The sequence below is a fragment of the Notothenia rossii genome (assembly GCF_949606895.1).
Source record: "Notothenia rossii genome assembly, chromosome: 9".
In the NCBI taxonomy this organism is placed as follows: Eukaryota; Metazoa; Chordata; class Actinopteri; order Perciformes; family Nototheniidae; genus Notothenia; species Notothenia rossii.
The window spans coordinates 73,199,990-73,215,313 of NC_136907.1; the positions used below are offsets into that span (position 1 = coordinate 73,199,990).

The window sequence follows — 15,324 nt, forward strand, 5'->3', positions numbered from 1 at the left end:
GTTTTGATTGTATAATTAGACCTTAAAATGCATATTGTATGAAGATCTCAACATCCACACGACGACATAGCTGACCTATGCATGGAATCATAATCTGCTGCTTAAGACATGTACACATTAGCTGATTACAACAACCTTGTTTGACAGATATCTGTTGAGAATACACAGAGCCCAACCATTGGTCCTTATTTGCCTTTCTGCTTGTCTGATGTTTTGTTAAAAAACTTTGTAACAATGTATGCTTTCCCAACTAATAAAAGCATGACTTCATCAAACATTAACAAATATATTTAAACATATATACACTCAGCTCTTGCCTTAGTTTGAGTAGAGCTAGTTGTTTTAAACTCTGTGGAATCCACCACCATATCTCACTGCTTCACCCATGATTCTTCTAAAGTCAGTGTAAGTGCTGAGATGCTTTACTGGAAAAGTCACAGTTTTAGTGCACGCACTCACAATTGGGTAACAAATTAAGTGATCTCCTAGCCGCTCCCTGCAGTCATGGTCAAATTTGCATGTTATTTTGAAATGTCTCTTTTCATCAGGGAGGATGGGGATGTGGGCCTGCCCTGTCATCCACTGGAGCACGTGTGGCACTGCAAGAGGCTCCTTGTCACCAGCTGCACTGTCTGTCTCCCCATCTGTGACGGATGTATATTTTAAATAACACAAATTAAGAAAAGCAAATATCCAAGAACATTTATTAGGTATGTGCTCAGTACATTCAAATCAGTAAAGCATTCATTCATATGTGTACTGCATTCTACAGTATATCATACCTGACATTTCAACTTCCTGCAAGAAATCTTGCAGGAAGTTGATCACCTTCCTCTCAGTTCTCTCCTTAGACGTCCCTTTTTCGCTAAAACGTGGCTGGCAGTTCATCATGATGAAATCTGCATCAGGCTATAAAGAGAGTGAATGCAGATTTAGTTTAATATCTTGCAAGTGTTCAAACCAAAGCTATTAAGGCAATAAGCTATTAAGCAATTAGCTGCACAAACAATATGCAGTTTAAAACACTGAATATGTAGACATTCTACAGGTGGTACATCTATCAAATATAATGTTTATGATACAAAGAGCAGAATAAGACAGATCACCTCTCTCCACATAGACTAGCATGGACTGTGATTTCATCGTCTGGGAATTCTTTGGTGCAAATTGGACACACCACCTAGTTTGAAAGAAATATGCTCCATGTTACAAACAGCTGAAACACTAAACTAAACTGATTGTGCAGTTTAGTTGTGTGCTGTTCTACTGTACCTTGCAAGCGTTCTCCACGATACACAATTCATCAGAGGACTGCAGATTAACAAAAAAGTCATTTATTTCAATAAACAATTTATATTTTCCTCGTCTTTTTCTAAAGGCAATTTACCAAATACAAAAAGAATTTGCTCTCACCTCATCAACAGTCTCATCAGAGGACATTTTTCCACTGCATGTCCTAATGTGTACTGCAAGCATCTGCAAAGGCATCACTTCATGACATTGGAAACATGTCTTCTTTGGCATTTTTGCAAAGCAGTGCGAGTCAGGAGGCAGTGGAGCGGTGTCCAATGTCTCCTGAAGTGGTACTATGTAAAAAGTGGCTTTGCCACCTGCTGACATAGCTCGCAGAGCTTTGACAGAATACCCCTCTGCTTCTGGTGGAATGACAGTGAGCTTTCGTCTTCCACTGCCACCTTAATTGAGAGAAAGAGAGAGAACATGTTTTGTCATTCTGCCACCTCTAATGCTTACAACAAGTAATCAATACCTCAGAAGGGTTCATGCACACCAACAAGTAATATAGTAATATGAAAACTCAACAAAACAAAATCCCACAAACCTGTAGCCTTATGCAAGAGCCATCCTCCACATAGACCCTCCATTTTTGGAAATGTGTCAGCCAGGAGCCTTAAAATCTTGAGAGAGAGAGAAAAACATTGATGGTGACAATACGCTGAAGTACAATAATTGACTTTAATGATAAGTCAAACAAATGAACTGACAAACGATACCTCTGTGTGATCACCATCTTCAGGAAGAGTCAGTGTTTGTCTTCCCATGCCTGCCTGGAGGAGTTCAAGCTCCTCAGTTGGCAACGGTGTGTGGGCGATATTTTTTGGCAACAGATAAAAATGTAAAGCAGTTGTTTTACTTGTTGTCTTAACAAGATGCTTGGTGGCAGTCAAACACCTCTTTTTACCACGACGGAAGTTTGGTTTGAAATATCCTGGAAAAGATCTGTGGAATAAATTATATGTTTTATATTTATTTATAACAATCAAGTGTTGCACAAAAAATCTAAATAGTACATGTTAGCTATATATATTTTCCAATGCTATTACAAACCAAGTCTTGTTCAAGTCCAAGTTCATATTTGAATTTAATCATGTCAGCGATGTGACTACTGGACTTAAGAAAACAACATTGATTTTTTGAATTTTTTTAAGCAAAACGAAAATATAATGATGTGGCTGAAATACGAACCCTGCCATCTCTTGCGGCACTGTCACTGGCACTACATTCCTAGGTGCAGGAGGCTCTGTCTCCGTCGGCCTTCCTGAGCCGCTTGCGGCCATAGTGTTAAGGAGCAAAGACACCAGGTTTCTGGCTGCTGACTCAACTGCACCATCGCCCTAAATCAATTCAGGATGTAACATTAACATGATCATATTTTCAGTTAAACTAGAACCGCCAGGGGTCAAGGTACAATGTTCTTTTATTTATGATACTAGAACACAGGGTTAAGAGTGCGTTTTTATCGCAGAGTGATGAAACGTATACCAATAGAATCTGTGGACTCTCAGCGTTCATATGACATCTAGTATGTGCAGATTGCATGAAAGATCGCTACCGTGAGTTATGTGCAAAGTGTCTCTCTCTCTCTCTCTCTCTCTCTCTCTCTCTCTCTCTCTCTCTCTCTCTCTCTCTCTCTCTCTCTCTCTCTCTCTCTCTCTCTATTAGGAACCGCAATAAACAACAGGCGTTGCTTCGCACAAGATCAATGGCGCGAAAATCACTGAATGTTCTATAAGGTAAATATTACCGGCTGGCGCAGATGGGTATAAATGGCAATTTATATTGACAATATTTGTCTAATACTAGCGCTAATATTAGGCTACGGTTTGTTAGCTGTTTGCTTAAACTATCCATATAGCTATGTTGCCGGCTAGCAAACTCGCCCTTATCTGAAACGATCGGATAAAAGGTTTCGTCAAAGGTATTACAAACAATAACGTGATATCAGAAAACTAGAAATGTATAACTCACCTGACACTGTGGCGTAGTAATCTCTTCGTTCGAGTCTGTCATGTCCTGTAAATGTCAACGATAATAGGAACGCCAACAGCCTGATGGCAACCGAAAATGAAAATCCCTCTCTTCTCTCATCTCAGATATGATTGGAGACGGCCAGCCAATCAGAATTGACCTTCTCGAGTTCTCCGATTGGTTGGTTTTGTGGCACATTTGTAACGCTGTGACAATTTGAGCGAGCGCGCAGGCAAAGTTGAGCGCGCACAGGCTGGAGAGGTCGAGCGAGCGAGGGAGAGAGAGCGCGTGCAGCGGTCTGCCTGCGCACGGAGCAGGAGTTTTATGAGAGAAAATATATTTCTCTGTGCTCAAAAGTGTTCAAGTGCGCGCTCAATAGCATTTTCTATGCTCAACATGTTTCATTGCGTGCTCAGGATAGAGGCACAAATATAACGCCATAGTGTTGGTCCTCACACTGGACCCGCAGCAACACCCACTGAGACCCAGGGACGTGCACAGGTACGTCTATTGTTGCCCGGGCAACGGCCCGTTTGCCCTGACCTGCCCCTCTGTTGTGGCCGAATCAACATGATAAGCCCACAATTTTTGTAGCGTCTCGATAAATGCACGCGATAAAACCATAGGCGGATTTTGCGGGGGGCAGGGGGGGCATTGCCCCCCCTAGTGGCTGAAATATGTTACATCATTACTACGTCTAAAACTGTTCCAATACAAATATTTCTTTATATCAATATTTTAATAGATGTGATATAATGATTGTTACAATACAAATCTGAATAATATCATGTTTTGTTTGAAATAATTTCATTTTTGAGCAGTCGAATGTTGTGACGTGTGTGTGTGTGAAGTATGAGGTTAAGGGCAAGTTCCCTTGCTTTTTTTTTGCATACAAGTGATTCAGCTATTGTTTTACAATAATTAGCAGTAGGCCTAATGAATATGCAGCAATTTTTTAAATGTCCAATTTCTGTGACGTTTAAGGCGTCTACTTCTGCACTAAGTAGGACACTGGTTAATAATATTGTAGCGTGTTCAAGTAACCAAGGGATATAGTAGTTATCAAATAAGTATAAGATGTGCACAGTTATGTTTTACAGTTATGTAATGCACTGTTGTTGGAGGGAGAGACCGCCCCTTTCATATGAGTGTGTATGTGCGGCGGGCATGAGGCGTGCATGACGGGACGAGTTGTGTTCGTATGTGGAAAAAGTCATACTCAGTGCGGTGAACGCTGGCTTTATTGCTACTGTATCCGTAGCACCCCACGCAATAGTTGGGACTGTGTACTGACGTCAGTAAAAAAGTTTGCCCCCCCAAGTGCACATGTCAAACTCTGCCTATGGATAAAACACACATTGGCTTGTCAGCACTGTCATCTGCCGGTGCGTTAAAGACCACCTCTAGTGTCGGATTTTGGAAAATTGATTTTGAGTTTTCTCATGACAGTTAGAGTATAGGCGACAAACCAGGGGACTTATCTTCCTCTTGACACCATCTGTTATTTACAAAAAACACCTAAATATACTTGTTATTGTGCTTCTGTCTTTCTGTGTCTTTTCATCTGTAAACTCCCTCGACCTCTCTCTCTTCTCTTGATCGCCCTCTCTCAGGAGAACACTTCAGTGTCCCGCTTCATTGTAGGATTTCTGCCATGTCTCGACTTCAGTTTGACCATCTCTGTTATTAAGTTATGGAATACTAAATAAATAAGTAATTAGATACCGTACCGTTACTGCGCTCATAAAGAATAATAAGAATAATGCGTATTGAACTGATTTAAATAATTAGTGAGTTTATTTAAGGTAATTAGTTAGAAGCCCTATTTTATCAGTATGTCTGCACAGCAGTTACAATGCTCAAACTACATTAAAACAGAATTGTCCCCATTTTCTCTTTAATATTTAGTAACATTAGATATTTTAATGAGATATGGACCGCAAAACAAAAAATGTCCCTGGTTTTCTTTTTATGAACTACTGAATGGAAGTAGTCGCCTTAGCTTTTTTTCATATGAGATGATAATGTGAATTACTCTTCAAATTAGTTAATGTAAACAATTGTTTGGTTTCTTTTGCATTAAAAACAAGTTAGAATTTTCAAAAAGTTGTGTTTTTTTTCGAGGGGGGAGGCCCTTTTTCAAGTTTAGAGCAATAGCCCCTCCAAATGGCTGTGCACGTCCCTGCTGAGACTAGAAACACAGCTCATCTAGAGAGTGTGTACGCTCAGGTGAAAAATACCACTCCAGGTCCTTGAAAAATGATCAGGAGTCGTATTCCACATACTGCACTTTTTGGGATTTTTGGGATCACGATTTATGGCAACTGAGCCATGGACTTTATTTTCACATTACCCTCTTTTGGTGTGAAAACCCATGCGCAAGAGAAAAAGCGTTTGAGCTCCATACTGTTTCAGAAATAATCCTTGATGTGGTTTGGAACATGATATGGCATTTAATCACGGCAGAATTTAACTGTATCTGCAGGGTAATTCTGAGCAGGCATTAGTTCCCCCTCCTATTTTCTTTTTTCAAGCCAAGGACCCAAAATCAGCGTTTCTCTAACAGGGCTGGAATAATGGGATATGACTGAGGGATGTCTAAAATGCATGATCTGTTTTGTATGTTGAGCAAAACAGATCATAGACATGTTTGTTATATATTTGTATACATCTGAGACCCATAATACATGCCTATAAATAGTATAATATGAGACCTATAAGAGCAACAGCAGCAACTAATAGTTAGCATCAAGCTAAAAACAAGAAGGACATTGGATTGTCTTCTTCTCCTCACTGTTTAACAACAGGCTTTGAGAGTAACAGATTACATGTCGTGGAATTAATGTTATTGTATGCAAATAATTTTTACAGTTTCTTCCCTTAATGTTACAAAAATATATAATTACTGTCTCACAACACCGAGTCTCGAGTGAAACCAAAGCTAATTTCTGTACATCATTGTTACCTAGTTAAAGAATGAATGAATTGAATGGAAAATTCTCCAGCATTCAGTGTTGAAAGGAGAAATGTGAAACAACATTACCGCCATTGAAAGCTTTGCCTTCCAGCTGTTCATATACTATCATTTCCCAAGAAGTCAACATTTAATTTAAAGAAGACTTTGCAGGTTAATGATTTGTAAATGATGGTTTTCTGTGGTCCACTACTTGGTATAGCCGTGCTTAGATTTTTATTTTTTATTTAGGATACTTTCACTCCTCTTTTTTTAAAAACCAACATTGATTTTGCTAAGTGAATGTAGCTGCAGGATTCTTTCTTTTTTTTGTTTCAATAAACTCACTTTCAATAAAAGTGTCAGATAAAGGTGATCTAATAGCCGCGTTCACACCGGAGTACTTTTCCCACTTTAGTTCCGATATAGTTCCGAAATGTCGCGTTCACACCAAAAAGAGCCGGAACTAAAATTAGTTCATGAGAACCTTTTTACCCCTTTTTCCGTCCCTGCTAGAGAGCAAGGACTCTCATGCGGCTCTCTTGTGAGAAAAGAGCTATATTTCTGATTGGCTGGGCGGATTGCAAACCACGCCCCGTAAAACTCAAAAAAAGTGTTGTGAAGCCACCATTTTATTATCCTCGCATTAGCATTATTAGCATTAGCATTAGCCCAGCGCAGAAACACAGAGAGACTAACTTATGGCAACACAAAATAAAACATGGGAGCGGTGGAGATGAGGAGGTGTCGGCATTCTGGCGATTTACTCGGAAGGCTGCAGTAGAAGCTGCTGGGACTCCCAGCAGCTTCTACTGAAGCCAGTCCCCAACTCCGGGGACTTCCGGCCGAGGATTTTGGGCGGCAGTATACGCCGTGAAGTTGTTTGCGGCCTGCCAATAAACCCAAAGCAGAAGAAGACAAAGTGACGTCAGCGGCTTCATTTGCCTAATCCACCCCCAGGGACTTATTCCAGTGTGAACGCGATCTGTACTTAGTTCATCAGAACTAAAGAGTTCTCATGAACTAAGTTCTCATGAACCTTTGTGGGAAAAGTACTGCGGTGTGAAAGCGCCTAATGTAAACCTGCAGGTCCGCTGCAACTCTGACTACTTTTAAATCCAGGCTGAAGACTTTTCTTTTTGTCGCTGCTTTTAATTGAACTATTCACATCTTAAACTGCACTGTAACTTTAATCCATGTATTTTTCTTTTAATGTTTATTTTTATTATCTTTGCTTTTTAATGACTGATTTGAAATGCCATTTTCTTAATGTCTTTCATTTTTGTAAAGCACTTTGAATTGGCTTGTGTTGAAAGATGCTATATAAATAGACTTGCCTTGCGTAATGTGTAATGTGAGTATGTCATATAATGTTATGTGAGAATATTTCATGCATTAAAATAAAAAAGTATTTGTAAACTATATTTTTCGTGTTAATCTTTAGACTTTATTTTGCCTGAATATTCAATGAGTTGTTTCCCTCTTTGACAGCTCAGTGGGTGGACAGGGGATTTATTAAAAATGCTGTGAAAGTTCTTAATTAATAAACTGCAGTGAACTTTAAAAAAGCATACTCTGTTTGTTATAAAAAGAGCAGAGGACCCGTTGTTGAAACTAAGGTTACATTGTTCTGTTGTTTTATATTGTACACCTAGGTAAAAGCCTTGTTGTATTTATTTGCATTGCATTGATATTGATTTGTCCCAACAAAAAAAAGTAATGGAAAAAAAGTAATGGAAAGTAATTAGTTTACGTTATAGGAATATCAGATAATTACAGTAGGTTACTGATGGTTAGGTAATTAGTAAATGTAATGGGGTACATTTTCACAACAGAGTGGAACAAAGAATTGCCACACATGATCTTTAGTACAATCAAATAAATTGCAAACATATACAGTGTAAGACTAGTAATTAGTTCATTTGCATTAACACATAATAGATAATGGAAACTATAGGAATACAACAGCTTTATTAAATGGTGCATGTATGCTTTCATTCAAAATGTAAACAAGCATAAAAGAACAAACTAAATAATTTTGAAAAATCTTGATCATACAAATACAGATGTTATTTGTGTTTTTTGAAATCTCCGTAATCTCAAGGCAACAAAATGGTTTGACCTACAAACAGATTACTTGATATAATCATTGGATTAACAAGAACATTCATCATTTTCTTGAAAGCTGCCTTTTGTGTTTTCCTTGCAAAGCATCAAGATTTACATCAAGATTTAGCCAATATGAATTGTCATGTAGATACATTGTAAGTGAACATATTTATATCCATGTTTGCTACTTCTAGCCTTGAGGCCGAACACTTTTGTTATAGATTTCTACATTTCTTTGTGTGTGGATTATGAAAATTGATTTGAAAATGTTTTGTTTGGAAATAATTTGCAACCCCTAATCTTCCTACATACCTCCTACAATCCCCCCAACTACCCCTAGGGGTCCCCCTACCCCTGGTTGGGAACCAGAACTATGAGTTTATTTGTTCTTGTTGAGCTTCTCCATGAGATGAACCGTGATGACAGCCGACACCATGATGATCAGACCCACAGAGAACACACACGTCTTCACCAGGCACACAGATAACCCCTCTGGATCTGAAACACAACAAACAGAGAGTTTCATATCAAAACCGACACAGAGATCCAGACTGAGACGCACAACTGAGTGGAAGCAGCACATCAGGTATTATTCCTTTATTTGGATAGCAGTTTGACTACTTTACAGTTTGCAAGTACTTTGAGTCCTACATTGTGAAATACTTGGAAAATACTTGCACTGCAAAGTGTGGTTGAGTTTTACAGACTGTCAATATGAATCATGCAATGTCAAACAGCATGGTGGCGGTTTAATGTTGATCTAATGTTTATTCTGTTCTTCAAATATGCAGATATTTTTGTACGTCTTATACAAATATTAAAGTTCAAAGGTTTATATAAAGGTTCTATATACGAGACCAACTGAACACTATATGCGTAAAACATGATGTACTAAATACATTTTGTAATTTAAAGTTTCTTCAAATTATATTCTTGTAGTTTTAAGTTCACATGTAATACCTGCAGCCAAACAGAGCGGGTTATTAATTCACAAAGAAGTTTTGTTTAACTTTAAATTCCAAACTGTGTGTTATTATCAGGAAGTAGTTTCTCTTTCAGTCTTACCATCTTGCTGGGGGCAGACATCTTTGATTGTTTTGGTGTTGTTGGTCCAGCTGACATGGTTGCTATGGTTACAGATGATCGATCCACTTGATTGGTGGACCTGGAGAAAAGTATCAGGGATCCCCTCTGACCGCTCTCCTCCCTCCTGACTGCATGTTCTGGTTTCACATGAGAAAGTGCTGTTGATGTGAGAGTCCTGTGAGCTGCAGGTCACAGTGAAGCTACAGGAGGAAGAGCTTTCAGAGACAGAGCTCACTGTGAGGAGAGGGAGAGACACTCGATCTGAGGAGGGAAGAAGCAGGTGAAGAGTTTTAGAAACAAGACCACAGAAACCCCATCAGCGTTTGAGAGGTTAACAAACCTACCTTCAACTTTGACGCTATATTTCGCTACTTCTTCTGTTGAACCCTTTGTCACTTCAGCAGAGTAAACTCCACTGTCTGCCTCTTGGAGATTCTTCAATTTCACAGAGTAATTCTCAAGAAACTCAATCCTTCCATCGTAGTTATCAGAGACTCCTTTGTTATTAGAAGTGAATCTTACTATGTTACTTTTATTACATTTCCAGGAAAAAAAATCAAATTTTACAAGAACAACAGCGTCGGTGACATTCAGAAGCAAATCCTCTCCCTTCAGCACAAACACAGGAGTCCCAGCACTGATCCCTGTAAAACAGAAGACACATCATACACAGAGTTCGTACGGGTGCTTGAAATCCTTGAAAATGCTTGAATTTTTACGAGGTGTTTTCATGACTTGAAAAGTGCTTGAATTTTGAGAATGGTGCTTGGATTTGAGATAAAGTGCTTGAAATTGTAAATGCTTTACTTTTACAATAAATTGCTGTCTGACTGAATAGTTCGCTTTTTAGATTAAAAGAAAATAAAGAAGTCGGAGCGCGCTTAGTTGCTTCGCTTCTACATAAAACAGCTCCGCTCCGGCCTTCCCGCGCTATGCGCGCGACCTGCAAGTGTTTTATTTTGTGTGACCTGGGCATTCTAATGAGAGAATGACAGTATGCCAGGAGGTTGCTGTTTTAACGAGCGTTGGCTATCCGAAAAGAAATACCAGCTGTGGCTAAAACGATGATCAACCCAACGATTCGCCTTCTGCACAGTTTGCCACGAATAATTTCAATTATTCGCGATGGAAGAGTCTGCGCTGACGAGCCATATGAAAGGTAAGCCGTAGTAGAGCATTTTGGATTAGGCTAACGTTGCATGTTACGTTTGTTTAAGCTAGTAACGTTTGCGAACTCGATGTGGGATAATTGCTTATACAGGTGACAATAATAAAAAGGAGCGTACCTATGTCAGTATGTGCGACAGTTGCCATCCTGTGGTTTTCAGAGGATGAAGCACATAAAAGCAATGTATTTCTACTGGTAGTATTTTTCGTGCCTAAACTAAGGTGACCAGATTTTCCAAATTAAAACCGGAGACATTTTGAGTTTTGCGGTCAAAATCTCATTAACATATCCAATTTTCTTCACTGTTAAAGAAAAAAGGGGGACCATTCTGGTTCAATTTAATTTAAACATTTTAACTGTTGGATACAAACAGGACGATAGCTCATATATGAGACTTCAAAGGTCTTTTATTTTGAAACTGTACATCAAATTGTCCAGATTCTCTCTGAGTGACTAGATGGGGTGTCCTGCTATCAACCTGAAGTGAAATAAGTCTTTGATACTGGATAGTTTTTGTTTTATTCTTATCTAAAAATAGAGGGATGATAGCTCGTATATGAGACTACAAAGGTCTTTTATATTGATTCTCTACATCAGATTGTCCTGATTCTCTCTGAGTGACTAGATGGGGTGTTCTGCTATCACCCTGGAGTGAAATAAGTCTTTGATAATTTGACAGTTTTTTATTTATCCTTGTATAAAAAAAGAAGGACGATCGCCCATACATGAGACTTCAAAAGTATTTTATTTTGAAACTCTAAATCAGAATTAGATGGGGTGTCCTGCTATCACCCTGAAGTGAAATAAGTCTTTGATTGACTTCGAATGACTCTTTGATTATGGACAGTTTCCATTAAATAATAATCAAAATATAGATGGACAATAGATCTACATTTGAGATTTTAAACAGCATACATTTTAAATTGTGCTTCAGAAAGTAATGTTATTTTAGGAGTGTTGTGAGATGGTGTCAACATCAATTGAAATTAGTCACCCAGTGGAAATGTTAGATATGTCTTCATAACTGTATCCTACATTTTACATTCACTCAGTTATAATGTGGTAGTTATACGTAGTTTGTTTTAAATTATTATTGATCACATTATATAGGACATATTTCTTAATTTAAGCTCCAGTATATATGAATATGTTTGGTGTGTTTTTTAGGTATATTTGTTATTGACCGAGTAAACACTTTTATTTTGAAGGCAGTTTTTACAGGCCTCTACCGTAAAGCATAGGATATTCGCTCACCGCAATACAACGTGGGGGCTGGCTTGACTGTGTTTTCCGAAGTGGGGGCTGGCTTGATCACAGTCTGTAGTGTTTACCCAGTGTTTCCTGACATGAAACGTTTTATTTCACCTTGCTATGTGTTTTTAACGTATATTAAAAAACGGGGACATTTCCGGGGACAGTTTCAACCGGGGACAGGCCAATACAAACGGGGACTGTCCCCGGAAAACGGGGACGTATGGTCACCCTAGCCTAAACTTGCTCCATCGAAATCAGTCACATTGACCCGAAGACACATTTTGAGTTATACACTGTTGGAAAGAGGATATTCCTAGCTTTCTAACGGAGGAAACATATTTTCGTTTGTATTACTGGTCTGGGGGAAGCTCTCGAGTGTGTGTGTGTGTGTGTGTGTGTGTGTGTGTGTGTGTGTGTGTGTGTGTGTGTGTGTGTGTGTGTGTGTGTGTGTGTGTGTGTGTGTGTGTGTGTGTGTGTGTGTGTGTGTGTGTGTGTGTGTGTGTGTGTGTGTGTGTGTGTGTGTGTGTGTGTGTGTGTGTGTGTGTGGGTTTGTGTATTTTTGCGTTTGTGTGTATTGTGTTTGTTTCCCGGGGAAAACACTCACGAGAAACACCGGCTGTTGTTATGCCTGCTTTGACGTAAAGTTACTCCGTTCTCCGCTTGTAATTATGCCGTTACAAGCTTCAACGTTGTATTTATCATCTGAATTTGCCGAAACAAGTTTAATATTCTGAAAGCCAAGACTTTGTTTATTTGAAATCAGATGAAAACAAACTGTAACGGACCCTGCCGTGTTATCTATGATTACTATACGCCATACATTCATAATGTCAGCGGGAGGGAGGGGGGAGCATTGCTACGTAAAAGCATTAGTGCGAGGGAGAGCTGTCATCTTCCCGTTACAAGCTTCAAACATGTATTCATCGGGAGATTTTGGCAATAAAAGTTTCATATTCTGAAAAGAATTCCCTGGAAACCTCCAAAACTCTTACACAGAAAGAGGATCTCTGCACACGCTTTTTTTTATATCAGCTTTGTGTTTCAATGGTTTTGTCCTAACCTTGGAGAGCCGTATGTTTACTGCCACCCTAAAATGACCTCAAAAATGTTAAAAATGTTGATAAAGAATTTATTGAAAAGTTAGTTGGCTGATTGTTTTATATTGGCTCAGCCAGGTTATATGGGATGCCCAGTCTACTATATATGATATGGGTCACTCATTTTACAATATTAAACTTTGTTTTCTTATCTTGAATTTTTCATCCTGATGTAGAATGCTATTACGAAACACACATTTGGTTGTTTATAGCATAAAGAACATCTGATTTAATGTGAGGTAGGGAAATAATCATTTGAGTATAAGTATGTGCATATAAATATGTAATTTACAACAGCTGTACGCTGCTTGAAAAGCTTGAAAATGCACCTTGAAAAGTGCTTGAATTTGACTTTGGAAAAGGTGTAAGAACCCTGCATACAGTAAATATCACAATATATAGATTTCAATTCTCAATGTTACTCCAATTCTGTACTTTCTTTCTGACATTCTGATCATCAATTATGAACATAATTCATAATAACCCAGTGAACACCATCATAGGGCAAAGTTCATGTATGTTCAGCTTTTGTGTCTCTCCTGCTAATTAGTATGATAAGTAACTTTAGCTGAAAGTGAACAGACATGTAAAACAAATAACTAACAATTTCCCATTACCATTAATACAGCTAAGACTCCTCCTCACACAGAAATGTCAGTCACAATTCTGGTGAAACTAAATCTAATGATGCATTGTTCCTATACTCCCCCCCCCCACCATCATCCACACTGTTGTTCACCAACTTTGATCCTTTTCTCCATATACTAAAGTAGCTTTGTGCAAGAACTCTCAACTTGTTCCTCATTGTTTTTTAGAATAGGAGAAAGAAAACATTTCATGTTAATGTTATGTTTTAAAACAGCTCAGAAGGTGTCAGTATGCAACACCATTATACTTGGTTTGAATATACCTTTTTTTTTATAAATATATCTGCCAATATTTTCTTTTCTAAACTTCTTTTTCAATATTTGTATTCACATGTTTGGCTTCTAATGCTCAGAGTTGATAACCGGGATTTAGTTTCTGCTTCACTAAAACAAAGGTTTCTTTTTTTCGATAGGAAGATACATTCCTGATGGCAGTGGGAAGGTTGTTATACTCCACATCAGCTTAGTTGAAGAAACTCCTCTTGGACCTCAGTGATGCCACGTTTTTAAACTCTTAAAGAGTCAAACTGTTTACTGTTTTAAGCAGGACGCAATGACTGTAATTAGATCATGTTAAAACATTGAATTAGACATGTTTTTATCCTACCTCGTGCCTCAGTGCAGACCAGCAGCCCCAGAATCACGAAGATGAACATGACAGTCTCTGTCCGGTTGCCCTGCCTGAATACTCAATGTCACAGGTTACAGTGTGAGTCCTGTTTAGCTCTGACAACACATCACCAAGTCTCCTTCCTGTAAAAACCGCATCACATTTGCATGATGTGAAAATATTAACTGAAAGTCGATTACAGGATGATTAACAAGGCACTTTACATTTCAGTTGGTGTATGTTGCACCAGATGAAGCAAAAGATGGAATAAAACATTACAATTGTGTCAATACATTACATAAAACCAATAAAAAGTGTAGTTTGCACTGTTTATTACTCACATTAGTTTATGTGTTGCTTTACTTTAACTCTTCTAGCTGGCGTTCCTGCACAGACAATAATAACCACTTCCTTTCTCAGAGCAGTGTCCGACATAACTGCATACCAAACTAAAGATAGCTTTGGTAAAATGTCAACGTTTTTACACTCTGTGTTTCAAAGAAAGAGAACGTGCAAAGATATCTTCACTTAGCGCATATTCTGCACAAAACAAATAACTAACCATGAAATAAGGAAGGCCAGTCTCATGTTCCTTATACAGGCCAGGGCTTTTGATGGCAGATGATAATAACAGGACTTCTTAATGACACACTTTACAATGACATATTATGGCAGACTATACTTTGACTTGTTTGAATTAGATTGTAATGTCCTACTGTCCTATAAAACATGACTTTTGTCATATTTGGCTTGACTTTTTATTCTGTACTGACATTTTTATTGGATACCAAACTTTTACTTTTGTAATGACATTGTTGCCATGCTATAAAACTTGAATGACCACATTACATATATATTGTATATTACATATACAGTACTGTACAAGGACTCTTGTGACCTTTTGTGACCTTTCCTTGTGATATACTTTACTCTGACTCCTTACATATTTGTCTTCATAGCATATCATACTATGACACTTTTATTATGGCCAAACATGCTTTTAAATGACAGACTATTTGGTGAAATGATTTTTTCTTGTATGTTATGCTTGACTTTCTTATGACTTATTATGGCATTCTATACTATTCTATTCTATAAGGATATGTTGTAGATATGCTATAGTTTGACTTTTT

The 15,324-nt window shown here is 38.2% G+C and overlaps 2 protein-coding genes and 1 long non-coding RNA gene across 7 annotated transcripts in view; all 3 read right to left on the reverse strand.

Moving 5' to 3' along the window:
* Positions 1-508: 508 nt before the first annotated feature.
* LOC307020218 (uncharacterized protein) lies at positions 509-3,697 on the reverse strand. Of its 5 annotated transcripts, XM_079651455.1 has the most exons (7): positions 2,013-2,349; positions 1,841-1,916; positions 1,414-1,694; positions 1,273-1,311; positions 829-1,180; positions 783-794; positions 524-644 (listed from the first exon to the last, which is right to left on the reverse strand). In XM_079651455.1, the coding sequence occupies exons 1-5, from the start codon at positions 2,058-2,060 to the stop codon at positions 1,103-1,105; spliced, it is 522 nt and encodes a 173-aa protein (XP_079507581.1). In that variant the 5' UTR covers positions 2,061-2,349; the 3' UTR covers positions 524-644; positions 783-794; positions 829-1,102. The 5 variants fall into 5 exon arrangements, 4 of the variants coding, with proteins under 4 accessions (XP_079507582.1, XP_079507583.1, XP_079507580.1 ...); XR_013802799.1 differs by adding an exon at positions 3,268-3,697 and having other exon boundaries at positions 509-644; positions 783-1,180; positions 1,273-1,694; positions 2,013-2,633; XM_079651456.1 differs by lacking the exon at positions 2,013-2,349 and adding an exon at positions 3,268-3,697 and having other exon boundaries at positions 509-644; positions 783-1,180.
* A 4,479-nt stretch (positions 3,698-8,176) lies between these two features.
* Positions 8,177-15,324, reverse strand: part of LOC307020212 (SLAM family member 9-like) — a 31,663-nt gene continuing 24,515 nt past the window's right edge. The window contains exons 3-4 of the mRNA XM_079651447.1: positions 9,395-9,676; positions 8,177-8,827 (exon numbers count right to left, since the gene is read on the reverse strand). Coding sequence (XP_079507573.1) covers positions 8,709-8,827; positions 9,395-9,676 — 401 coding nt within the window. The 3' untranslated portion in view covers positions 8,177-8,708. The remainder of the gene's footprint in view (positions 8,828-9,394; positions 9,677-15,324) is intronic.
* LOC307020226 lies at positions 9,802-15,028 on the reverse strand. The gene is made up of 2 exons (XR_013802809.1): positions 14,189-15,028; positions 9,802-10,059 (listed from the first exon to the last, which is right to left on the reverse strand). It is a non-coding gene; the product is annotated as an uncharacterized lncRNA (long non-coding RNA).